Below are 26,355 nucleotides of genomic sequence, written 5' to 3'. Positions count from 1 at the left end.
TCCGCGCACGCCCGCCCCGCCCCACCCCCGCCCGCCGCCGCCGCCGCTGCAGCATCGGCATCGACTTCGCAGACCGCTCAGGCGGCGGGTCCGAAGCCGGCGTGTTCGGAGGCTGGACCGGCACCCGAAGGGGTGGCAGCAGCGCAGGTAAGACGGACGGGCCTGTCCTAGCGCTTCGGCCGCGACTGCGACCCCCTGCGCTCCCCTGCGTCTAGCCCCGGCCCTGCCCGGGAGAGAGAGGAGGGAGTGCCACCCTGGCCGCTGTAACCGGCTGTGCAGCCGGAGCCCCACCCATGCTGGACACCTGGCTCCCAGCACTGAGGACTGGAGCGGGGCGGGGTAGGACACCGGGTGCTTGAGCCCGACAGGTGAGGGGTACCTGGGCGGCGCCCAAAATGTGCACCTGAGGAGGGGCTCGGGGAAGCGGTGGTCAGGCAAGGTCTGTATGGGATGGTGGGGCTGAAGTTGGCATGTCCCTTTGGGTGTGTGCGTGTGTGAAAAGGGAAGCGAGAAAAGGGTCGACTGCCCCGCCATCGATCGCCTTGGGGTGTGGTTCTGGGCGTGGCTATCCCTCATCCCCTTTCTAGCGACCTGTTTGACCAAAAATCCAGCCTCCAGTACGATAGGGTCGGGGAGATTGGATTAAGCTGCTCTTGCAATGGAGGAGAGGGAACAGGGCTAGGCAGTGCCAGGGTTCCCCTCCCCCGCCCCAAAGTGGGGAGGGGGCTTTGTTCTCTCTAAATTCTAGCTGGGATTCCCCTCAAAATTTGCGCAGAACCAGGGTCTCCTCCCTGGAGGCGCCTCCTCCCTGGAGGCGCAGCGCACCTAGGGAGCCTTTTCCACAGTCTTGGTGGCCAATAATGGGTGCACTGGGTGAGGTGTGTTTGGGCGCTCCCTGATGTACCTCCCATGTGCAGGGTGTAGAATGATGGTCCATCAGGTAGGAGTGAGGGAGGGAGGGCCTCACTGTTCAGGGCCAGGGACTTCTGGAAAGCAAGATGCTTGGGCCCTGTCCCTGCCTATTGCAGGTCTTTTGCTCCTTTCCAAGTCTTCCCTCTCTTCCATTATGGGAGGGGTCTGCAATTCCTATTTCCTCCTTCCTAGATCAGAATTTTAGGGTGTCTTGGTTGACAGAGATTGCAAAGAACACCAAGTGCAATCTGCTGCCCTTTGCAGGGTATCTGGAGCCCCCACCCATCACTGCCTGTCTGGGGAGGCAAGCCCACCATCTGTCAGCCCCAAAGAGTGGGGGCCTGGCACTCCCTCCAGGTAGATGCCCTGCTCCTGGTTAACACTGCCCTAAGGGTAGGGGCTTCTGGCATCCTAGTGCTATCTCTGCTGACTCACATGGCCCTGATGGTGAATAAGCCCTACCAACCCTTCTTCCCATGGGAACTGCTGCCAAGCCCCATTTTTCTGGTCCCCTGTGGGGTGGCTAAGGCAGGGGGCCTAGCCAGGGCTTCTCACCTTTGATGGGCTCCGTGCTGCAGGTGGGGGAACTTGGCCCAGCCCAGCCTCTCTCCTGGCACAGCACCCATAGGGTGCCTATGTGTGCTCACTCACGGGGTCTGAGCCTTTGGGGACCCTTGCCTGTCTATGACCGCATGGCAAGTTGGTGCCAGGGCTTGAATTAGGACTGGAACCTCCCCACCTCCCTGGCTCCTGGCCATTTTTCTTTGCTGCATCCCAATGTTTCTTTCTCTCCATATTTATTTATGTTTGTGTATGTGTGTGGGGTGACCCCCAAAGTAATTCATCTTATTGTAGTACACTTGAAATATACAGAAAAGAACAAAAGAAATTAAGAATTGCTGGTGATCTGATCATCAAGAGGGAAACACATTTGGCACTCCCCAGCCTCCCTGGTTTGCTCTCACCCACTCCCAAGGGGCTCCCTCCTCCGATGCCCAGCGCCCAACCCGCTGCAGAGCATCATGAAGGCATACAACACCCAGAGGTGGTGGAATCTCATGCCCTGTTGCCACTGGTGAGGCTGCTCTCAGGGTGACAGACACCTCCTTTCTGAGAACTGAGTAATCATGGGTGGGCAGTCATTTGCTGGGAAGTGTCTCACTGCCAAGTAGCCTGCTTGGGCCAGGTTCCTGGCTGCCCACAGAAGAGCCAATAATGGGCTGGACCAACACTGTTCTGTCCACATGGGATGCTGATTCACTTTTTTTCTTTATGATTGTTTGAAGGGAAAAAGACACAGTGAGAGAGGGCCTTGTCTGAAGGCTATTCTGGGGAACAGGGGTGGCCAGATGTGCTCCCCAGTTGGGCTCCACCAAGTCCATACTCTTTCCCTCAAGGGCCAGGCACTTTGCATGGCAGGCACCTGGCCACCACTGGCTGGGGAGTGTTAAAATGACAGCCCAGTATGTGCCATATTGGCCATTCCCCACCCCTTACCCACCCCTTACCCATCCCTTACCCACTTTGAGCTTCAGCTTTTTGGCTATCAAATGAGAAGCAGACTCATTCATCTCCAAGGTCTCTTTCAAGGGAAATGGTCCCTGTTACCACTTGATTTTTATTTTATTTATTTATTTTTGGAACCGGGAATTGAACCCAGGGGAATTTTACCACTGAGCTATGTCCCCAGCCCTTTTGTTTTTTAATTTTGAGATGGGGTCTCCCTAAGTTGCTTAGGGTCTCCCTAAGTTGCTGTGGCTAGCCTCAAACTTGTCATCTTCCTCCCGCAACCTCCCTAGTTACCTGGATTATGGGTGTACATCACCACACCCAGCTCTTGGACCACTTGAAATGGCTGCAACTGGGTGGCTCTTCTGAGAACTGAGGGTGATGTGGCCTTGTAGTGGCTAAGTCCAGCCAGTCATGGCCAGCAGCACTGGGCTAGCTCTAGGACAGCATCTTCCTGGGGAGAATGTAGAGTAGAGGTGGGGTCCCATGGAGAGGTCTGCCTCCCTCTGTGGATGGATATAAGTGGGGACCCCACCCTATGCTTTAGACATTAGGGAAGGCTGAGGGTCTAATTGCCTGCTGTATTGTCCCAAGCTGGCTACAGTCTCTGCCCTGTCCTCTGTTCCTGTGATTGGGAAGTCTGGGTGGGGCCATGTGGACCAGGCCCTTAGCAGCCCCCAGGCCCTGCAGACTTTCATCTCCACTTGTTCTAATGGCCATCTTGGAACCCTCCTCTGCTTTTCCTGAACCCTTGGTTCCACCTCACACTCTCACCTTTCCCCTTCTTGCTCTGTACCCCTCCCTCTGCCTCACCTGCCCCACCCCTTCCCCTCCCAGCTCATTGCTGTCTCTCTGATTCCTTTTTTGTTTTTCTTCTACTCTCTGCTCTGCTACATGCCTCCCCTAAAGCCCCTCCCTCTCTCAGGGGCCCTTGATAGCCCTGCGGTTGGCATTGAGCTGTGAGTCCCAGCACTGGGGTTGATTGCTCTGCTGCCCTGTCAAATGTCCTACAGCTCCATATCCCTGGATTGGGCCCAGACCCCCCATGGGGCCTCATGTGACCTGAAGGGTGGATGTGGGCACCTGGTGGCTACCAATCAGATAAGGATTGAGGGGAATAGCCAGCCCAGCCTGCCTGCTCCCCAAATATCAACAGGGTCTTTGTGGCTTCCTAAAGGCTGTGGTTGGAGGGAGAGGGAGGAGCCGGAGAGGGCGGGGAGCTCCTTTGCAAGGGGGAGGATCTGGTCTGCTGGGCTTTCTGGAAGCTTTTCTTTGTCCACTGCCCCCCACCCAAGGCCTCAGGAGCTTGCCCTTCCAGGTCAGAGAGCTGCAGAGCCACTGTTTCTCTGCTCGGCAGCTTACACCAGCCAGTCTCTGGCCCCTAAACCTAGCAGGGGCAACATATAAGCCAGAGATTGGGTGGGGCAGGAGGGTGGCATCATCCTGGGCTTTATGCACTTGTCCGAGGGAGACTTCTGGGCCTGTCCATCTCTTTTTTTTTTTTTTAAATTTTTAATATTTATTTTTTAGTTCTCGGCGGACACAACATCTTTGTTGGTATGTGGTGCTGAGGATCGAACCCGGGCCGCACGCATGCCAGGCGAGCGCGCTACCGCTTGAGCCACATCCCCAGCCCCTGTCCATCTCAATATCAGTCTGAGGATGGAGCTTGAAGATGGGGACTGCATCCAGAAGCCCCCCTCCCTCCCCAGCACTCCAGTCTAGAGACCCCAGTGCCAGGCAGAGGTGGGGGAGGGCAGCCCCAGTCCAGAGGTTTGCATGGGAGGCTTTGGGCTTCCGTGTGTGTGTGTGTGCACGCGCGCGCGTGTGCATGCACATGTGTGTGGTGTGTAAGGCCCTCCAGTATTCTTATCTGCATGTGTGGGGCTCCTGTATCTGGTCACCTGTGTATCTGAGTGTGACTGCATCATTCCTGTTTGCCTGTGTTGGGGTCACATGTTGGGTTGCATGTACACATTTGTATTTGTGTCTGTTGTTGAGAGAGCACATACATCCTCATGTGCCCACATGGATTCCCCTCAGAGTCCCTCTTAGGCCTGTGCTGGGAAGGGGTGGGGCCAAGGGTGGTGGCCGCCATGGCTGACATGCAGCACTGTATCATATAGGGACAGAGCCTGTGGCCAGCCTGGGCTTATGGCTTCAGTGGAGAGAGATGTTCTCTTAGGCCCCCTCCTCAGCTATCTGCGTTCATGCCTTAGGAATGTCAAGGCTTTGGGGAGGACAGAGGCTCCATTGTCCACCCCCAGGCTTCCTGTGTTCCTTCTGCCCTTTAACCCTTTGGGAGTAGGGAGCCCCGAGGGGCCCAGTGGGGCCTGGCGGTGTCTAAGCCATTTCCATGCACCCTTCCTCCAACATACTTAAGCCAGGTGATACAGGCTTGGCTGCTGCTCTGCTTGCCACCTTTGCTTGATGTCTTCTCTGTACTACCTACCTGTTCTGTAGGCCTACAGCCCCAGGAGCTGGATACACATGGTCTCCTCTGGCGTGGCCCTGGAAGGCTCCTCTAATGTTAGGTTAGGAAGCCCAGAGTGAGTGGAACCCTGATACCAATTGTTGCCTTGTGGTTCTGCCTTCTAGTGCTCTGGAAGGCTGCAGCCTTGTTCCTTGGTTCATTGGGAGGCTGGGTAAGCCCTAGCCCCTGCTGGGTCTTAGTCTCCCCTTCAGCACAGTAATGGAGCCATTGCTGTCCCTAAGCTCTGGCTGGAAAGAGGTCTTCCAGGTAGTGGAGACCTCTTTGTGAGGAGGCTCTGGAGCCTTTGGTTACAAGAAAGAGGTCACAGCAGGCCAAGATGCTGGATAGCAGGAGAGGGGATCAAGAAATCCAGCCTGGCTGGGAATAGTAGTGCATTGCTTTTAATCCCAGCATTTTGGGAAGCTGACACAGGAGGATCACAAGTTCAAGGTTAGCCTCAGCAACTTAGTAAGGCCCTGTCTCATAATAAGAAATAAAAATGGCCAAAAGTGTGGTGCATGCCTGTAATTTCAGCAATGGGAGGCTGAGGCAGGAGGATCATAAGCTTGAAGACAGCCCCAGCAACTTAGCAAGGCCCTCAGTAACTTTGTGAGACCCTGTCTCAAAATAAAAAAATTAAAAGGGCTGGGGATGTAGCTCAGTGGCTAAGCATCCTGGGTTTGATTCCCAGTACCAAAATAAATAAACAAATAAATAAATAAAAACGGCTGGGGATGTGGCTTGGTGGTAGAGCACCCCTGGATCTAATCCCATTACTGCAATAAAATAAAATAAAACAAAACAAAAAAAGAAAGAAACCCAGCCTGTCTCCAAACCCAATAAGAAAAGGAGTTTGCCTTATTTTGGACTGAGTACTTGAATGGGGTGGTGTCCTGTGAAGCCCCACAGAGCCTCAAGCTGAGGAGGACCCCAGCCAAGGTATGGATAGGTTGTTTGGGGTCAGGTTTCTGTTCTGTGCTGAGACGTGATGTTGGTCACATCCTACTTCTGCATGGCCTCTCCTCCAGGATTTCACTCCCTTCCCTGGACATTTGCCTGTCATCTGCCTAGCAAATGGGCCCATCCCCAGGGGCCAGGATGGCTTAGAGCCCTTCCTTATCCAGGTCCCTGGTCCCCTGGGACCCAAGCAGGCACATATCAGAATGCCATAGTCCTGGGAGGTCACCTGACCCCAGAGTAGATTGGGTAGATTCAGGAGCCTCCAACCTCTCTGAGCAACCACCCCTGGTGAGCACCACAGTTCAGTTCTGGGTCCTAGTTTCCATGGGTGGAAATCGGAGATAATGAGGATGAAATGAGTTGATGTGTGTAAAAATACTGGCTCAGGACCCATCATATGTGGTCAGTGCTATCCCTCAGTTTATTTAAGAAAACAGAGCTGACTGAGATCAAGGTGGGAGAGGTATAGGGTGGAGTCAGCTTGTGTTGAGAATCCTTCCTTCCTTCTCCACAAAGACACAAAGAGTTAACCTCCCTCTGCCCCCTCCTCATCCTTTAAGGAGAATGGTCCTTTACAGGTGAGCTGTAGTTGCCTTGGAGACGGAAGCCTCAGGCGGGGATAAGGTGGGGGGTGGGATGAGCTGAGTTGGGCTGAGACACACTCTCTTTCCTTAGGGAGGGGTAAGGCAGAGCACAGAGGACCAAGCAGCAGTGTAAGATTTCTGGGCCCCCAGGTACCTGTGGGGGCTCCCTTGAGCAGCCTCCTCCATTTATTATCTAAACAACTCAATAGGTTACTTACAGCAAGGCTCCCACCTCTGCTAGCAGCTCCATCACCATAGAAACCCACCAGCCACAGCCTGGGGGGGAGAGTGAGGGGGAGTCTTAAAGGGACACAGTACATGGGATGTAGGTGACACCTATATCTTTATGTCCACATTGACAGGCACAAAGTCTGCCACATGTCCCTCCCCTTGTGTGCTGGCCAGCCTGAGCATAGAGACCTGCCACCCACATTCTGACCCTCAAGGCTCTGAGCCACCATTCCTGCCCCTACTCTGACCCAGTAGGTCATCAGGCTCTGCCATTCCTGATAGACATCAGGCAGGAGAGCCTGGAAATTCTTTGCTCTGCTCTTGATGGCCTTCTTGCTGCTTCTTTGAGAAGGCACCCCAGCAAGACTAGGATGCTAGCAGGCATGTGTGCTGTGTGCACACACAAGACACCCTGGAGGTTCCTGGTGTGTGTGTGCGCACGTGTGTGCCCACGTGCACAAGCACCCACTGGCTCATTCAGGGAAGGAAGCAGCTGTGTCAGGTCTCAGCCAGGCTCTAGGACTTCCCAGGTCCCTCCCTGGCAACTGGCTTCAACTCAGACTGAGGCTGGCAATGCAGAGAGGACCCCCTAGGGACCTAGGGTACAGTGAGACCAGAGTGGGGCTGGGGTGGGGTTCCTGTGAGGCTTCCCACAGACCTTCCTTTAGGCTTTGTGGGCCAGAACCTCATCTCCTGGCCTTGTCCCCGTCAATGCCTGCCACGCCCTTTCTCCCTGCTTACCCAGTTCTGCCTGTGAACAGGACCCCCACATGAGGCAGGGTGGATGGGTTTTAGGCTGGACCCACTCAGGAGCAGCTGCACCTTTGTTTTGCACTCCCCCTGCACAGTGGTTGGTGCACAGTCAGCGCATGTGAATGCACGCACAGACTCACACACTAACTGTTGTGCCTGTGAATGCACCTCCCCCAGCCAGGCGGCTGCTTACTTCACACACAGACAGCAATCTTGGAAGGATCTACTGAGATCCTCTGGGTGCTTTTCCCTCCTCCACCCCTCCTCCCTGCAGGAACCTCCACCTGTTCTCTAGTGCATGCGGGTCCAAGCAGTGGGTCATTCATCTTGTCTTAACAACTATCCTCTTGCCCCAGTGCCACAAGTGGGCAGGGACTTGCTGCTCTTTCGCTGCGGGGCTTTGTTTGTCTCTCTGGCTCCAGCGCACAGCTTGGTCCACTCTCTGTCTATTCCGCCCTGCTTGTCTCTCCAGCCTGACCTCCAAGCCAGAGAAGTTCCTCTTCACCCATCCAGGCTCATCTTCCCTTATTCCCTGCCCCTTGCCAGGCACACCCCCTGGGGACAAGGAAGCTGCCGAGGCACCATTCGCCTGTTCAAGCAGAGCAGACGTGGGCTTGTGTGCGCTTGCGTGCACACGCCCACCCCTCACTCTTCTTGCTCATTCTGCCATTTCTCAGTGGTGCTTTCTGCAGCTGTCTCTCACCTTTGTACTCCTTTTTCCTTTTCTTTCCATTTCCCCACCAACTGGGCCTCTAGCTGGATATCTCTATCTTGGTCATCTCTTGCTAATTAGGGTCTTCCAATGGCTGTCTTTGTCTCCTGTTCCTGGCCCCACTTCCCAGCCTCTCCTGCTCCCTCCTGCCTGTTTCTCACTCTGTCTGTCACCCTTGGCAAATGGGGCCTTGGCTCCATCTGTGGAATACTCCACTCCCCTCCTCTGCTCCTTTGCCCTCGGTGGTGGTGCTGATGGGGAGTCGGGCCCTGCTGAGCTAACAACCTTAGCTTGCTCTGTAATTGCCTGAGCAGTGGTAGGAGATCAGAGAACCAGCAGCAGTGAGAGGGGAGGAGGGGTAGCCCCCTCCCAGCTGTCACGGGCCTCTCAACCTTCTGGCTCCTTCTTGCCTGTCTCTGAGTACCTAGGGCAGTAGCAAGTGGGGTGATAAATACCAGGACACTGGAAAAGAGGCTGGAGTTGAGATGTGGCCAGGAGGAGGCAGAGTAGGGGTCATGGGGTTGGGGATATTGTGCTTGCCCTGCATATACCCCAGTATACATGCCAAACATCATTCTGGGAACCTCGATTTGGAGGACAAATGGAGGAACTATAATGGCAAACACCATCAGTTCCACACACAGCATCAAAGCCTCCTCACAGGCAAAAGGGTCCTTCTTCAAAGAAGCTTCCCCTTGCTCCAGTTTTCCTCCCCTCCCCCTCGTAAGACCAGTGCTCAGAGCTCCCAAGGCTGCTGTTTGATCGCCTACTCTCTGATCTGTATCTCCTACTGCTTCCTACAGGCCTTGAAGTCAAGGCCAAGGCCACTTGGTGCTGGCCCTGATTGCATGGGCTCTGTAGGGGGAGGTGTTAGTAGAACAGATCCACTGTTCTCTCTTCCGGCCCCAGCTCAGCTCTTGCAGGTGGAGAATTGGCCACCCCTGCACCACTTCTTACTCCACGTCATTCTCTTGGTCTCTACACCATCCTGGTGCTTTTCCACCACACTTACCAGCTCTGGCTGGGGAAGTCCAAGAGCTTCAAGCTGACTGCCACTCTACCATCTGTCTTCCCTGCCCAGTCTGCAAGCAATATACTATAGTCACCACTCTTCTTGGGTCATCCCCCTGTTACACAAAAATGAGTTGTGGCTCCTTGTTGCCTCTTGCTAGAATCCAGATACCTTGGCGTGGCATTCTACTCTTGGTGTTTTAGATGAGTCTCGGTTCTTCGTTTGGTTAAGGTCCTGGCTGGGCACATGGGAGATTACAATATGGCTTTGGTGACAGCATCCAGACCAGTGCTCTGGCCTCTCAGCTCTCTGCTCCAGCCTCTCCCACACTTTGATCACACTGGTCTCTTTTCACATCCCTTCCTCTTATTGTGGAATTAAAATAGCCTGTCCTCTTGGGAATCTGTTTCCTCTTCTGTTCATTTTCAGAGAGTCCCCCACTCCTGGACCCCAGTGTTTTGGGCCCATTTCATGCAGGTGAAATGTGGCTGTGTCTGGTGTTTCTTGGACTTGGGGTAGATACATCTAGCAGTTGAGGTCTGAAGACTCAGCAAAAGGCCCAGAAGCTAGAACTGCCAGACACTTGAGAGGTGTCAGAAACACTGTCTTGTAAAAATGTCCCAGAGCTTTCCCTGACCCCTGCCCTGACCCTGGCCTGGAACATCTGGAAGTGCAGAGGCTATAGACACCCCTGTTTCCCCCGAGGGAACTGAAGCAGCAGGGAAGTACTTTCCTCTTCCCCCCACTCTCCCACTGATTCCCCAGGGGGCAGACTTCCTTCTCCATTTTTTCTTCCTTTTCCTGAGCCTGTTCTGTGAAATGTAGCCATCTTGGGTGCATTTGCTCTCTTGGTCTATCCCAATTCGCAACCCCCCTGTCAGATTTTAGGTACAAATAGCACCCAGGGATCAGTTGACTCTAAAAGCCACAGGAATGGGACTACAGAAGAGCTCTTTTCTACACATGTGCACACGTGCTTATATGTGCACACAGAGATAGCAGACATGGTGATTCATCACCCACAGATACATAAAGACACACAAGAAGGCACACAACACACACACCAGACCTGTGTGTTGATTCCCCCAGACAGACATGCCAACACATGCCGTTCATGAGTGGACTCCCCTCCCAGAAAAGACACAGGTTCTCATGCATGTGCACATGCAGCCACATAAATACGGATGTGCATATTTGTCTTACTTCCCCACATGCAGATCCGCATCCATACATATTCGCATGGACACCTGTGCACAGGCACATGGAGAGACACATGTGGATGGTGTGCACAGAATGGCTAGGTGGTATGCACAGGGAAGCTGATTGGGGCAACAAGTTGATTCTGGGGAAGCAGCTGGCAGGGAAGCTGCAGAGTAAGAAGGGCATGAAAAGCAACCTGCAGGCCAAGCCAAGGCTGTCTCAGCTTTCTCCTTCCAAGGTGCGGGAGAAGAACTGGGAAGAACTGGGAAGCCGATGGGTGGGGGCGGGGGCGGGGCCAGGAGCCTGGGCTCGCCCAGATGTTAGTCACTAACGTCCATCCATCCATCCTTCTCGCCCTTTCCTCCTTCTTTCTCCCAGTGCCTCCACCTGCAGCTCCTGCCCCAAGCCGCCCACCAGCCCCCACTTCCCTCTGGCCGGAGCGTGAGCTGAGCCGCCGGCCTGTGCCTCGCCAAGCCGCCAGCGCCGCCGGGAAGATGGTCGTGGCGCTGTGGTACGTGTGGCCTCTCCTCTTCTGTAGCCCCTGCCTGCTCATCCAGATCCCCGACGAATGTGAGTAGCTGGAGGGAGCCTCAGCCCTCCTTTCCACTGTGGTGGGTCCCTCTTTATCCTCTACCTTCTCTTCCTTCGGGACCCTCACCCCTCCTTTCCTGGGTGCCGTGTAAGCAGGAGGTGCCCAAGACACTGAGTACCTCTGGAAAAAAGGGCAGAAAGCATGGAGGGTGTGAGCACCGCAGATAGGCACGGGTGGCCTTCTGCGGTTTCAGCACCACGGACAGCGGTCTGGACACGGGGCTGCTGTCAGCCTCCTTGTCGCTCTCCCTCAGCCTATCCCACCCCTTCCCACCCAACTCTGACTCTTCTACTTCCACCCACCTCACACCCCAGGGGTGTGGGGGCCAGAAAAATGGGACACTCCCGAGTTTTCAGCTAGCTTGTTCAAGGCCTGCATTCAAGTCTTGCTACTGTTTCTAAACTAGGTATTCCCAACCGGCTCTTTCCTTGGACATTTGATAGCCCTGTCTCTGAACTGAGACAGGAAAAGACACTTTGAATACAACAGGTCCCTGCCCAACAACCTTATGGATCCTTTTTTATTTATAGTTATTTGGAGGGCATGGGGTGGGGCTGCTGGAGCAAGTGTGTATGATTGTACTGTTTGTTTGGAGAGGTCACAGGTAGGGGTGTGGGTACTGCAGTGTGGTTGGTTGTAGAGTTGTGAGTACTTGTGCATGCTTATGAGTTGGACAGACCAAATATCTGTGTGTGCAGTTGTGACTAAATTGAATATTTGTGAATGTGATTTTGGTTTCTTATGTGGGTAAGTTTGGAAGTTACTATAATTGTTATTTTATTGGTCAGGTTTGTGAGGGTCTGGAGGTATTTGACTGTTACATTTGATTGTAGTGGATTGTGTGAATGTGTGAAGCTGAATGTGTGTACATACTTTTATGTAGGGTGTTACCACTGTGATTTTTTTCTGAGTGTAAGCAAATATAATAATAAAAAAAACATTTGGAAGGTATTTCACAGTGTCATGTGTGAGGGCACCTGTGGATCTTGAGTTCCCGGGCTCCAATCCCTTCCCTACCTCACTTTGCTACCTTTGTCTCTGAGCCTGGACATGGAGAGACCAGCTGGGGAGCAGGGGTAAGAAAGTCTGCCAGGGGGCTGGGAATGTGGCTCAGGCGGTAGCGCGCTCACCTGGCATGCATGCGGCCTGGGTTCGATCCTCAGCACCACATACTAACAAAGATGTTGTGTCTGCCGAGAACTAAAAAAAAATAAATATTAAAAATTCTCTCTCTTTCTCTCTCTCCTCTCTCACTCTCTCTTTAAAAAAAAAGAAAGAAAAAGAAAAGAAGCAAGTGCTTTTTTTTTAAAAAAAAGAAAGTCTGCCAGGAATGGGACAGGGGCTAAGAGAGATGGGCTTGGGAGGCGCCTGGCATCAGGGACCATGGAGAGTTTGGAGGAGATAAAGAGGGGCTCGTGGGACACATGAGTCAGATGAGCCAGACACCTGTTCCCATCAGGCAGACGTGTGAAAGGGGCAGGACTCAGAGAGGCCACATCAACAAAAACACAAGCAAGTGAGGTTTGTTACACACAAAGGAACATCATCTACACAGACATGGCAGTGGATATAGACACAACACTATACCCTGAAATTCAGCCACACATAGGCAGATCTGAAGACATATTAAGGCAAGGCCCAGCCATATACATACACACAAATGGATACTGGAAAAAACCTACTGCAATACACACATTCCAGGACATCCACATACATGCCCAGACCCTACTTTTGCATTCATACACATGTACTGGTTTTCCTTCCTTCCCTGCCTTTTCTCAGTTGCTTTTCAGGCCTGCCTCCAGGTCTGAAATGCCAGGGCCTTATCCTGGGTATTAGCCTGCCCTTCCACCTGATGGGTGAGCATCTTACTTGAGTGTGTCTATATGTGGCAGGGGCAGGAGAATTTAACAGAAAGATGGCAGTGGGGAGAGAGAAGTAGGCCAAAGATCACAGCAAGTCCAAGGCTGCCCTGGGCACTGACCAGAGCTCGTTACTGACCCTGATATTATACACAGGGCAGCCGTGGTGCCTCCCTATTAGAACCTGTCTTTCCAGCCATGCCAGCCCCTTTGTCTCTTTTCCTTCTTTTTCCAAAGAGCTGATTTCCCCCATCTTGTGGTCCTCATCGTTGTCTTGCTCTCAGGTTGCCTACACTGTCCTCTCCTTAGCTCAGGGCCCTCTGCAGTGTCCCTGGGGAGCCCCCTCCTCTCTTTTGGGGCCCCTTACACTGAGGTCTTCTGCAAAGACAAAGCTTTCAGAGCTGATCCACTATTCCCCTGTCCTAACTGCCCTCCCCATTCCTTCCCTCCCTCCCTGCCTCTGCTTTGCTGAGTCCTGGGACTAGGGCACTTGCTCTGGCCTCTGCCCCAGGGAATTTAGTGGCCAGCTGGGAGTATGGTAGGAGAGAGAAGGAGGGTTGGCTCCAGCCCTGCAGGCTATGGAGACTCAGATGCATTAGGGCCTTTGGGAGGGTTTGGAGGGGGAGGGGCTGTTGGGCTCTGGAGGCTGGGTCTGGGTAATTGAAAACACTGCGCTGTGCTAATTGGATTAGGAGGGAAGTGGGCTGGAGCAGGGGAGGGTGCCCTAGCTGTGGGCTGTGTGTCTCTCAGCCTTTCCAGGCATCCTGGGTGTGGTAGGGATCCACTCTGCAGGCCGTAGAAGGCCTTGCCAGGGGGCTTCAAGAACTATTCTTTTTAAAGGCAAGAATTTCTGTCCCCCTGTACCGATATACCTGTGTCTCTGTCAGAGGAGCCTCTCCCTGGGCATTGCTCTGCCTCAGACTGTCCCCTTCCACTGCTGCATCCCAGTACCATAGCCTCCTCCCTGCTCCTTCCTCATCCCTGGGGTCTGCTGGATCTCACCTCCTTAGCCTTAGGTCCTATTGGAGCTATCTCTCAGCATTCTCCTCCCTTCTCTCCCTTGCTGCTTGGATTTCTTAGATGAAGGACACCATGGTAAGTTGGAGGAGGGTTGGGAGTGTGTCCAAGGACAGAGAGAGGAGGGGCCTTGGGCTCAGCTCTCCCTGTGTGCCCTGTGCTGTGCTGGGTGTCTTGGTTTCTTCTGGCTTGTCAGTCCTCACTCCTGCTATTTCAATCCAGAGGCTCCTCTTAGCCTCCTCACCCTCTCACTGGTATCTTGCTGTTTGCTGTCTCTGCCTCTGCTGACATTTCTGTCCCTCTTGCTGTTTCTGTTCCTCCCTGACAGGGGTTGTCCTTCTTGGTTTCTGTGCCTTTGGTTTTTGTTTCCTCTGTCTTTCATATCTCTCTCTCTCTCTCTCTCTCTCTCGTATTTCTTTATAACTTTTGTTGCTACCTTCTTTCTGTTCCTCTTTCTACATTTATTTTTGTGTCTTTTGTCTCCCTCTTTTTGCTTCCCATAAGCTTCTCTTTGGTTCTTCCCCTCTCTCCCTCCATGGCCATGGGCTCCCTAAGGGTCCCAGACCCTGCTTCCCTTACCATATGGCAGGTGCAGAGGCTGTGATGCCAGCCCTACATTATGTTGACCAGCTCTTTCCTCATTCTGTGCCCAGTGATGGAGCCTCCTGTCATCACCGAACAGTCTCCACGGCGCCTTGTTGTCTTCCCCACAGATGACATCAGCCTCAAGTGTGAGGCCAGAGGCAAACCTGAAGTGGAGTGAGTGGTCCCTGCCCTCTGAGCCTCTGTTGTTGACTACCAGTCTCTGCCTCCAGCCCTCACACCTCCCTGGGCCACCGAGACCTCCCCCACAGTCCTGAGTCCTTGTTCCCATGCCCATTCCTTGGGGTCCTTTGGCTATTCACACCCTTGCTTCTGGCCTGTCCCAACCCTGTCCTTGGTGCCAGGACCTGTGGCCTCTGAGCCCTTTTCTGCCCACAGGTTCCGCTGGACAAAGGATGGAGTCCACTTCAAGCCCAAGGAGGAACTGGGTGTGACTGTACATGAGGCACCCTACTCTGGCTCCTTCACCATCGCGGGCAACAACAGCTTTGCCCAGAGATTCCAGGGCGTCTATCGCTGCTTTGCCAGCAATAAGCTGGGCACTGCTATGTCCCATGAGATCCAGCTCATGGCTGAGGGTGCGAGGCACTTTGGGGACCAGGGAGGGGCTAGGGTACCTGAGAGGCATCTTCAGACAGGTTTCAAGCTGGTATGGGGCTCTGGGCTTCCAGTCACTGTCCCTCAGCTGGTTGGTTAGCACAGGAGTGGCCCCAGAAAGTCCCATTGCCTCTTCCTTTTTTCTCTAGCAGTCTCCGCCATCCTCACCCTGTCCTTCTTTATCTGCTGAACTTCTGCTCCTCTTGTGTCCCCTTCCTTCTCTCAGTCTTTCTCAGTGCAACGTAGCACAGGCTGCTAGTGGGCTGGGGGCTGGAAAGTGTGATTGCCCTGGTGCCTGCCTTTTCCCCCTGTGGCCAGCCTTGTCTGAGTCACTCCCTGACTTAAGCTTAGGGACTTGTCCTCGTTTCCTCCTCCACCATTCTCAGGTCATCCCTGTCCATCTCTGCCACTTATCTAGTGCCTCCTCTCTCAGCTTTCCCACTTTGGTCTCTTAGAGTCCATCACTGCACCCCTGACTTGGCTTCTCTCTCTCTCTCCTTCCTGATCCCATGCTCTGCCTTTATCTGTGCCACCCTTCCCTCAGGTTTCTCCTTCACATTCCATCCTCCCTGAGTTTTCTGCCTCCTGAGCACTCTCCTTTCCTCCCCTTCAGTTACCTTGGGAACCGTTGCCATGGTTTCCATGTCAGGATGATGGAAGGGTCTGTGACTCCTGCATCCATCCACGGCTCCCCTCCCCCATTATTGCACTCAGCCTCCCACCACTCATCCTCGTCCTTTCCTCTGGGTGGGCAGGGAGAACTAGGAATTGTGGAGGGTTAACCCTTCATGGTCACCCAGCCTCCTGCTCATTTCTTCTCCCCATGGGGTGCCAGTCTCCACCATGAGCCCATAAAGGACGCAGAGTCTCTGCTTCCCTTTATGTGAACTTCCTCCCAGCCTGGCCCTCTCATCCCCATGTCTGCCCCCAGGATAACCCTCCATCCTTTCTCCTGTCCTGTATTATCTTGACCAAGAGGAGAGTGCCAGCCTCTCTATCCCTTCTAGGTGCCCCCAAGTGGCCAAAGGAGACAGTGAAGCCCGTGGAGGTGGAGGAAGGGGAGTCAGTTGTTCTGCCCTGCAACCCCCCACCCAGTGCAGCGCCACTGCGGATCTACTGGATGAACAGCAGTGGGTGCCAGCAAGGGGCTGTGACCTGGGGCTGGAGTGTTGGTCAGGGATCTTCCCCTGGACAAGAATCCTGACCTCTACTTCCTTGCCGTCTCCACAGAAATCTTGCACATCAAACAGGATGAACGAGTGACCATGGGCCAGAATGGCAACCTCTACTTTGCCAATGTGCTCACCTCAGACAACCACTCAGACTACATCTGCAACGCCCACTTCCCGGGTACCCGAACCATCATTCAAAAGGAGCCCATTGACCTCCGGGTCAAGGCCAGTGAGTCTCAAAGTCTCTGACCCCCCCCCCCACTCCTCTCTCTCCTTCAGGCCTGACATGTTCCACCATAGATGGATCTGACAACCCTATTCTTGCCCAAGGACAATTTGGCTCCTGCCTCCACCTTTCCCAGATCCCTTCCCAGGTGGCAAGAGCAGAGATGGGACATTCTTTTTAACAGAGGAGGAAATCAAGGTCCAGGGGCTCACTGGGGTATCCAGAGTCCCACAGCTTTGTGACTCCAGATCACTTACTCCCTTTCTCCTGGCAGCCAACAGCATGATTGATAGGAAGCCACGCCTCCTTTTTCCCACCAACTCCAGCAGCCACCTGGTGGCCTTGCAGGGGCAGCCCTTGGTCCTGGAGTGCATCGCTGAGGGCTTGTGAGTCTGGGTGCCTGGGGTAGAGGAGGGATGGGATTGGGCAGCCCCAGCAGGGGCTTGGACCTCTGGGCTGAGTGGCCTTGTGCTCTCTCCCCTCTCTTCTCCCATGGCCTCCCTGCACTATGGCCCTGGGCAGCCCCACACCTTCCATCAAGTGGCTACGCCCTAGTAGCCCCATGCCAGCAGACCGTGTCAGCTACCAGAACCACAACAAGACCCTGCAACTGCTGAATGTGGGCGAGGAAGATGACGGCGAGTATCGCTGCTTGGCTGAGAATTCTCTAGGAAGTGCCCGGCACGCCTACTATGTCACCGTGGAAGGTACGGGGCTTCTGCCAGGCATACTATCCCCAAGTTGCCATAGGCTCCCCAGAATGGCCTCCAAGGATGGCAGGCAATGCACTGTCACTAGGGAAGGCAGGATATGCACCAGGGACAACAGCAGACTGTGGGCTCAGGGTACTTCTCTCCTTCTTCTTAAGCTGCTCCATACTGGCTGCATAAGCCCCAGAGCCGTCTATACGGGCCAGGAGAGACCGCCCGCCTAGACTGCCAAGTCCAGGGCAGGCCTCAACCAGAGGTCACTTGGAGAATCAATGGAATCCCTATAGAAGGTGAGCAGGACCTTGGGAGGGGGAGAGGTGGGTGAGTCCTGGGGACTGTTGGGAGGAAAAGGAAGGGGAAGGGGACCTCCGCGCAGCTCAGTGCTTTACCCTGGCCCCATGGGGCCCCATCGGTTGCACACAGAGTTGGCCATGGACCAGAAGTACCGGATTGAGCAGGGTGCCCTGATCCTGAGCAACGTGCAGCCCAGTGACACAATGGTGACCCAGTGTGAGGCCCGCAACCGGCATGGGCTCCTCCAAACCAATGCCTACATCTATGTTGTCCGTGAGTGCCAGCCAACTATGTGGTCTACCCACCCACCTTCACTTCCTTGCCTTGTAACCCCCAGTCTGTCCCTGCAGCCCACCAAAATGACTCAGTGCAAAGCTGATGTGTCCCTGGCTTATCTTCTCCATCCTCCCCCATCCTCGCAACAGCTGTGGGGAAAGTATAGCAAGGCAGGGTTTCTTCCCGCAACCAAGCAGACATTCACCCAGGGCAAAATGTGACTGCAACCAGTCTGAAGAGGAAAGACTTGAGGATGGGTTGGGAAGGGTTTCAGGAAAAGGCAGACTGCTAGCTGGGCCTCGAATAATTGGTAAAACTTGCATGGCTGGAATGGAGCCCATGGAGGCAGAGGGGACAATGCTTCTGAAGGTACAGAGAGGTAGCCCGGAGCAGGGAAGCCCAATGTGCAGGGCTCCTGGGGGCCTGAGGATGCTAGGTGGAGAGATATTGGCTTCTATCACGCCTGTGGCCGGGTCCTGCTCCACCTCCTGATGCTATTCCTCCCTCAGAGCTGCCAGTCAAGATCCTGACAGGAGACAATCAGACATACATGGCGGTAGAGGGCAGCACTGCCTACCTGCTGTGCAAGGCCTTTGGAGCTCCTGTGCCCAGTATCCAGTGGTAAGTGCCTCATCCCAGGGGGATCCTTTAAAGCCATTATCTTGTCCCGGGAGCCCAGGCAGGCAGGGAGCCCCTGCCAGTTGATACAAGCCAGGCCCACCCGCTTGCTCTAGGCTGGATGAGGAAGGCACGACCGTGCTTCAGGATGAACGCTTCTTCCCTTATGCCAATGGGACCCTGGGCATCCGAGACCTCCAGGCCAATGACACTGGACGCTACTTCTGCCAGGCTGCCAATGACCAAAACAATGTGACCATTGTGGCTAACCTGCAGGTTAAAGGTCTGCTGTTGCTCCCACAAGGCAGCACTCTGAGAGGAAGGGAGGGTCACGGTTTCTGAAGGACATCAGAGTGACCCTCTCTCCACTTTATCACCCTCAGAAGCAACCCAGATCACGCAAGGGCCCCGGAGTGCAATTGAGAAGAAAGGCTCAAGGGTGACATTCACATGCCAGGCTACCTTTGACCCCTCCTTACAGCCCAGCATCACCTGGCGAGGGGATGGGCGAGACCTTCAGGAACTTGGGGACAGTGACAAGTGAGAGTCCAACCCCAACCTGGACTGGGTGGAAGGGGGCAGAGTGAGAAAAGTAGCAACTCCAGAACTCCTGGCCTTCTCTGTGCAGTGAGCCTCCTGCTTAGAAGGAGAGGTTCTGGCAGGAGAAGGAAAAGGAGGCAGGGGTGAAGAGAGGGGCCCAGATGGCAGGGAAGTGATGTGACTGCTGGGCACCAAGGACAAACACGGCTGCCTCCCCAGGTACTTCATAGATGATAGGCGCCTGATCATCCACAGCCTGGACTACAGTGACCAGGGAAACTATAGCTGTGTGGCAAGCACAGAGCTGGATGAGGTGGAGAGCAGGGCACAGCTCTTGGTGGTCGGTAAGTCCTAGGATGGTACTAGGTGTGTTGCCTGGGGGAACTGGAGGGTGCAGCCTCCAGGCCCAGGAGGCCCAGGCTCATGTTGCTGGCCCTTTCAAAGTGCGGTACATGGCTCTTGAGGGGGCTAAAGAATTCACCCTCTATTGCCTTCAGGGAGCCCTGGGCCTGTGCCTCATCTGGAGCTGTCTGATCGTCACTTGCTGAAGCAGAGCCAGGTGCACCTATCTTGGAGCCCCGCCGAAGACCACAATGCCCCCATTGAGAGTAAGAGACCCCCCACCTTCACCCCTGCCAACCCTCCCTATTGCTCAGCCCCCCCCCCCTTCCTAGGGCTGTGGCTCCATCCAGGGCTACTTACCTTATTGGGACACATACTGTGTTCTGAGGGCTCATGTTTTTTCATGAGAGTCCCAGTTGGCTTAGGTGCTCAGAGAGAGCCAAGCACCCTCTCCACTACACTCTCTGCTAAGTGACATGCTGATCACATCATTGCTGGTTTGCTTCTTTGCAGAGTATGACATTGAATTTGAGGACAAGGAAATGGCACCTGAGAAATGGTATAGTCTGGGTAAGGTGCCAGGAAACCAGACCTCTACTACCCTCAAGCTATCGCCCTACGTCCACTACACCTTTAGGGTAACTGCCATCAATAAATATGGCCCTGGAGAACCCAGCCCAACTTCTGAGACTGTGGTCACACCTGAGGCAGGTGAGCTCAGGCAGCACCCTCTCTTCTGGGCCCCCTAAAAGGGATATCAAGAGCTACGGTCCCAGATTCTGTAGGGAGGGCTTGGACAGGTGTTATGCCCATGCTCTTCTGGTTCCAAATTTCCAGGGGAAGTGAGGGAGTGCTACCTTGAGGCCACTGGCTCATTGCTTCGGGGACAAGAAGGGGTCATTTGTCCTTGGTCCCCAGCCTTAGCCTTCATAGTCTGCGGCAGGAAGCTGAAGCATTAATATGGTATCACAATATTTTCCAGCCCCAGAGAAGAACCCTGTGGATGTGAAAGGGGAAGGAAACGAGACCAACAACATGGTTATCACATGGAAGGTGAGGGTCCCTGGACTGACTCACCCCTGGACATGAGGCTTGGACCCAGGCATTTGCTGCCCCTGGACTGTATTAAGGAGGAAGCCAATGATTGGAGACATCTAGGTTTATATGGGTAAAGGACAGGGCACAGAAGGCAGGAGCTCTTGACCAACCAGCTCCTTTTCTGCTGGCCCCCTCCAGCCACTCCGATGGATGGACTGGAACGCCCCCCAGGTCCAGTACCGTGTGCAATGGCGTCCTCAGGACACACGGGGGATCTGGCAGGAGCAGACCGTGAGCGACCCCTTCTTGGTGGTGTCCAACACATCCACCTTTGTGCCCTATGAGATCAAAGTCCAGGCCGTCAACAGCCAGGGCAAGGGCCCTGAACCCCAGGTCACCATTGGCTATTCCGGGGAGGACTGTGAGTATTGGTGGGGCCCCACCAACACCCAGTGTCAAGCCTCTGTGCATCTCAGTGTGTGGACATACACTGCTCACTCCCCACCCACAGTGCCAGCCCCTACCTGTCACTTCTCAAGTCCAGAATTCCTACAAATAAGGACATTCTTTTACATAAGCAGAGTGATGTTATAAAATTCCAGACATTTCATGTTGATACAATACATTTCTGTAGTTGGCAGTCAGTATTCTAATTGTATCAACCGTCATAGCATTTTATAGCATTCCTTCCTCTGGTATGGGGATCTATTTTAGGCCGAGCATTCCTAATCCAAAAATTCAAAAGCCCCAAACCTGAAATGCTTCAAAATCACTCAAAAGTTTTTAGCTGGATTTGGTGGCACAAGCCTATAATTCCAGTGATGTGGGAGGCTGAGGCAGGAGAATCTCAAGTTCAAAGCCAGCCTCAGCAACTTAGCGAGGCCCTAAGCAACTTAGCGAGACTGTGTCTCAAGGTAAAAAGGGTTGGGGATGTGACTCAGTGCTTAAGCACCCGTGGGTTCAATGCCTGATCCTAAGCAAGGAAAAAAAGTTTTTTTTTTTTTGAGTTCCATAAGAGGAAAAAGTGACCTCATGTGATGGATTACTCAAAACACAGACTCACTAAAAGTATTATAGTATAAAATTGCCTTCATTCTATGTGTATAAGGCAGCTCAGTGGTGGAGTGCTCATCTAACATGCACTAAGACCTCGGATTCCTTTCCCAGCACCACAAAAGAGCTCATCCCGAAGTTATCCCATGAGCTATATACAGATACTCCAGACTCTGAAAGGATATGAAATGCACAACACTTCTGGTCCCAGCATTTCAGATAAGGAATACTCAACCTGTACAAGTTGTCTTGCCTCTTATGTTCCCTGGAATCTGGAACTTGAGCAGAATTGAACTTTGATCACCTGGTCAATGCTTTTTTGAGTTTTTCTGTGTAACTAAACTATTTTCTCCTTGGAGCGACCTTGAGACCATGCAAACACTGCTCCTCATTGAACTGCCCCTCACATAGCATCCAAATCCATCTGCCCAGTGGGGGAAGGGGTCTAGGCTGGCCTCAGAGCCTGGGTGAGGGCCTGTGGCCTTCTCCAAGTCTCTGTTTTCAGACCCCCAGGTAAGCCCTGAGCTGGAAGGCATCAAGATCCTCAACTCAAGCACTGTGCTGGTCAGATGGTGGCCTGTGGACTTGGCCCAGGTCAAGGGTCACCTCCGGGGATACAATGTAAGGGTTCAAGGCACAGACACAGGGAGATCCCCAGGATGAAGTGATGGGATTGAGGGTGGGGTTCTGCCATCTGCCAGCAGCTCTCCTGAAAGTCCTTGGGTTGGGAGGAGAGGGTCCTGATGGAGGTGGTAGGGGGCATGCACTGGCAGTCCCTGCCTGCCAGGTGCCTTCTGCCCTATGACGTCTCCTGTCCACCTGTGCAGGTGACATACTGGTGGGAGGGCAGCCAGAGGAAGCACAGCAAGAGGCATGTCCACAAAAGCCATGTGGTAGTACCCGCTAACACCACCAGTGCCATCCTCAGTGGCCTGCGGCCCTACAGCTCCTACCATCTAGAGGTGCAGGCCTTTAACGGGAGGGGATTGGGGCCTGCCAGTGAGATGACCTTCAGTACCCCGGAGGGAGGTGAGTCCGGCTCCTCAGACTTCCATCCTCTGCCTCTTCTCCCTGGATATGGGTGAGGATCTGCCACTCTTCTCTGCCCTATAGTACCTGGCCACCCTGAGGCACTAAACCTGGAGTGCCAGTCAGACACCAGCCTGCTGCTGCACTGGCAACCCCCGCTCAGCCACAATGGCGTGCTCACTGGCTATGTGCTCTCGTACCACCCCCGTACGTGCATTGTATCCAGCAGGGAGGCTGAGGGGACATGGGAGGGGGCATATCTGGCAGCAAATCCAACCCTAATTTGTCCCTGCAGTGAATGCAGGAGACAAGGAGCAGCTGTCCTTTGACCTTCCGGACCCTGAGCTTCGGACACACAACCTGACCAACCTCAGCCCCGGCCTGCGGTACCACTTCCAGCTTCAGGCAACCACGAAGGAGGGCCCTGGCGAGGCCATCGAGCGGGAAGGAGGCACCATGACCTTGTCTGGTGAGCCAGAGGCAGGGCCTGCTGGGTGCTGGTCTTCATGGCAGCAGAGGGGTCTGATGAGGCCCTGGGTGGAAGCTGAGCCCAGAAGGGTGGACCTTTAGGCTACCTGGCAGGCTCCCCACTCTCTTCTCACTTTTGCACCCCACAGGGATACCAGATTTTGGCAACATCTCGGCCACAGCAGGTGAAAACTACAGTGTCATCTCCTGGGTTCCCAAAGAAGGCCAGTGCAACTTCAGATTCCACATCCAGTTCAAAGCATTGAGAGGTAAACACAAGGACCCTTGGAGCAGGGGCAGGGGACAGGGCTCAGGGCCCAGAGGGGCCACCCAGCTCTGCTGCTTCCCCTGATGGAACGGTCTCTGTCTGTACAGAAGGAAAGGCTATCACTGACCCCCCACGGCAATATGTCAGCTACAACCAGAGCTCCTACACTCAGTGGGACTTGCAGCCTGACACCAAGTATGAGATCCACCTGCTGAAGGAGGAGGTGCTCCTGCGCCAGATGGCTGTGAAGACCAATGGCACCAGTAAGGCACCGGGTACCCACCACTGCCTGCCAGGGAGTCGCTGGTGCTGCTGCCCAGTTGGCTACATTTACCCTCTACCAGCTGGGCCCCACTCCATGGTTCCTCTTCCCTCTTCCCAGAATCCGGGTACCCTTGGGTCCATGCCCTTGTTAGTACTCTCTTCAGTGAGGGCCCTCCTGCCTTCCTGCCTGCTTCCTGTCCCATCTCCTGGCCCTAGATGGCCTCCTGAAACTCCAGTGGGCCTGAGCACAAGGCCCTGGCTTGGAGGCTTGGCTTGGGCCCAGGGGCTGTACTGGCTTCCTGGAACCTCCAGCTCACCCCAGGCCTGGGCTCTGTTGTCTCAGGCCCCGTGAGATTCTCCTCCAATAACTTTGCCATGGAGGGCTGGTTCATCGGCTTCGTCTGTGCCATCATCCTCCTGCTCCTCATTTTGCTCATCCTCTGTTTCATCAAGCGCAGCAAGGGCGGCAAATACTCAGGTAATCCTGAACCACACAGGTTGAGGGTGGGGGCGGTGAGAGGAATCTTGGCCCACCTCGCCCCTTTGTACTTTCTACAAGCCCTCCCTGAGTCCCTGTGTCCCTCAGCTTCTGTCAGGTCAGCATGGGCATGGTGGGAGCAGGTCAGGGTGACCTTCCTCACAGGTTGGGGCTGAGAGGATCACCCTGAAGGCACTTGGCACAGAGGGGCATAGAGTCCAGGGTCAGTCTGGAGTGGGAGAGAAATCTGGCCCCTCTCTGTGTGTCTTCAGTAAAGGACAAGGAGGACACCCAGGTGGACTCTGAGGCCCGGCCGATGAAAGATGAGACCTTTGGCGAATACAGGTGAGCCAGGGGCAGGACTGGGGCTGGCACCAACTCCATCTGCCTTTCGTATCTGATCTTCTCTCTCTCTCTTCTCTGTGCTGCTGGGTGACTTCAGGTCCCTGGAGAGGTAAGGTGGGGTGGTGAGGGTGGACTATCACACTGGAACAACAGGGAGCCCCTTCCATGGACAGTGCATGCCTAGGAGTGCCATTGTCCCCTAGTAGCTTCTGATTTCCCAGCCCTCTGGCCTAGCAGTTCCCATTTCAAGGTGAGGCCAGAATGCCCAGGTGTTCCACCTCAAGCTAACATCCCAGCTGCTAGGCCTGGCTGTCACCTTCCCACCTGCCCCTCTCCTCAAGGGAGTCCCTGGCAGTGGGTACATACAAGCGAGGAACCAGGCCCTGGGAATCCCCCACCAGACTGTGTCCAGTGGCCCCTTCAGCCTCCAGGATCCTAGGAGTACCCAAGCCTGGCCCCTGGTATCATGTATGCAACATGCCCTCCTGGGAGTGTGTCCAGCATGAGCTCCTGGAGCTGCCTGCCGGGTCAAGGCCTCCCCAGCACTCTCACTTGCACCCTCCCCGCTACTTTGCAGTGACAATGAGGAGAAGGCTTTTGGCAGCAGCCAGCCCTCTCTCAACGGAGACATCAAGCCCCTGGGCAGTGACGACAGCCTGGCTGATTATGGGGGCAGTGTGGACGTCCAGTTCAATGAGGATGGCTCCTTCATTGGCCAGTACAGTGGCAAGAAAGAGAAGGAAGCAGCAGGAGGCAATGACAGCTCAGGGACCACCTCCCCCATCAACCCTGCTGTGGCCCTAGAATAGTGAGGCAAGGTGGGCCAGAGGTGCAGGAAAGCCAGTGGCCAAGACACCCAGCCCAATACCTGTGCTGTGCCACTGACATTGGGATCGAGGCCCCTTCCTTTCTATAGGCCTGTGGGAAGCTTGAGTTGGGGTTGAGGAACTCGCTGCCTCTAATCCCCTTCTTACCACCTGGTCCCCACTTTATTGCCAAAACTCAGCTGCACCCCTTCCTGGACACACGCTGCTTTGCTCCAGCTTGGGGGCAGATCACCCACATGTCAGGGACCTTTGGGTGCTCCCCTGCCAGCCTGTTTGGGCAGAGAGGCCATGGTTTTTGGGAGAGGAAGAAGGGGTGGCCTTGGAAAGGTCTCTGAGAAGCCATCCTTGTTGCTCCCTGATTGGGGGCAGGTGTGGTGGGGACTTCTCAAGAGCAGGGTTGGCACCTCCCCCTCCTCCAGCCATTCCCTGGCCACTTGACTGGGGACAGAACTCGGTGTCCCCACCATCTGTTCCCTTTTCTTTGCCATCTTTGCTCCAACTGGGACAGGAACTGGGCAAGCTGGCCATGGGTGCAGGGGAGGCCATCTGGAGAGCCCGGAGTCCCCGCCCCCCAATAGCACACTGGGTCCACATGCCCTCCTCCTGCCATGGCCGGCTTTCAGGAGCTCCATACACATGCTGCCTTCGGTACCCACCAGACAACATCCAAGTGGCCTCTGTCACTGCCGGGGCGGGCACACCTCCTCCCACTGCCCACCGGCCCAGCTTCTACCCCTAGCAGCCCTGCCCACCCCCAGTTCTCTTCCTCAGCCTCCTCCCACCCTCCACCTTGGGAATGTACATACACCATGACTTTGAAAGTTTGTACCCTTGCCCTCTCCCCATATGCCACTAGTGTGTAGGCAGATGTCTGAGTCTCTAGGTGGTTTCTAGGTTTTATAGCAATTAGCTTTGATGATCCCACCCCAGAAAAAATAAAAACAGACAAAAAAGAAAAAAAAAAGGAAAGATTGGTTCTCCTAGCACTGCTGTGCCCCTGCCCAGCAGCTACAGCCTCCCTGTATGCCTTGCTTGGTCTGTTGATGAGCCCTCTTCAAAAAAACAAAGTATATATATATATGTACATAAACATCAGAATTATAACAGGCAAATAAAACCTGGAAATGCAGAGAACCTTTTGTCATTTTACTGAGCACTTCCTTTCCTGTGTCTGTCTGCGTCCCATACTTTGGAGGCCCCAGCAATCAGTTCAGATCTCCTGCCAGCTGGCCCATGTGGCTCAGGCATGTGACCCTGCACCTTCCAGAGACGGAAGTGCACCTAGGCTGACAGGCCTTGCTATCCAGCCCTTGGGGCCCCAGAGACAAGCTTTGGTTCTTATCATGGTTGGGCCCCCATTCCCAAAGCTGGTAGACACAGGAGCAGAGTC

At 54.4% G+C, this 26,355-nt stretch overlaps 1 protein-coding gene across 2 annotated transcripts; it reads left to right on the top strand.

Annotated features, from left to right (window-relative positions):
* The first annotated feature begins 20 nt into the window (after positions 1–20).
* On the top strand, positions 21–26,088 carry L1CAM (L1 cell adhesion molecule). Of its 2 annotated transcripts, none has more exons than XM_081277154.1 (27): positions 21–147; positions 10,725–10,916; positions 14,471–14,576; positions 14,799–14,998; positions 16,025–16,147; positions 16,248–16,418; positions 16,690–16,801; positions 16,938–17,122; positions 17,284–17,415; positions 17,549–17,692; positions 18,205–18,316; positions 18,430–18,596; positions 18,697–18,853; positions 19,073–19,197; positions 19,351–19,461; positions 19,709–19,906; positions 20,178–20,248; positions 20,432–20,654; positions 21,792–21,907; positions 22,114–22,315; positions 22,400–22,522; positions 22,611–22,784; positions 22,933–23,052; positions 23,159–23,314; positions 23,659–23,793; positions 24,066–24,138; positions 24,236–24,701. In XM_081277154.1, exons 2-27 carry the CDS (start codon positions 10,841–10,843, stop codon positions 24,249–24,251), a joined length of 3,528 nt encoding a protein of 1,175 aa, XP_081133280.1. In that variant the 5' UTR covers positions 21–147; positions 10,725–10,840; the 3' UTR covers positions 24,252–24,701. The 2 variants fall into 2 exon arrangements, with proteins under 2 accessions (XP_081133280.1, XP_081133279.1); XM_081277153.1 differs by lacking the exon at positions 24,236–24,701 and adding an exon at positions 24,716–26,088 and having other exon boundaries at positions 22–147.
* The last annotated feature ends 267 nt before the right edge of the window (positions 26,089–26,355 follow it).

This window comes from Spermophilus citellus (assembly GCF_964194105.1).
Source record: "Spermophilus citellus genome assembly, chromosome: X".
NCBI lineage: Eukaryota > Metazoa > Chordata > Mammalia > Rodentia > Sciuridae > Spermophilus > Spermophilus citellus.
The sequence above is the reverse complement of the archived record's forward strand: the minus strand, read 5'-3'. Positions and strand labels throughout refer to the sequence as shown.

Bases quoted from the DNA above. Each gene is read 5' to 3' on its own strand.
- L1CAM (XM_081277153.1), top strand. From the start codon at position 10,841: ATGGTCGTGGCGCTGTGGTACGTGTGGCCTCTCCTCTTCTGTAGCCCC. The intron at 17,416-17,548 runs GTGAGCAGGACC...GGTTGCACACAG, and splicing joins CAATGGAATCCCTATAGAAG to AGTTGGCCATGGACCAGAAG. The intron at 18,317-18,429 runs GTAAGTGCCTCA...CGCTTGCTCTAG, and splicing joins CCTGTGCCCAGTATCCAGTG to GCTGGATGAGGAAGGCACGA.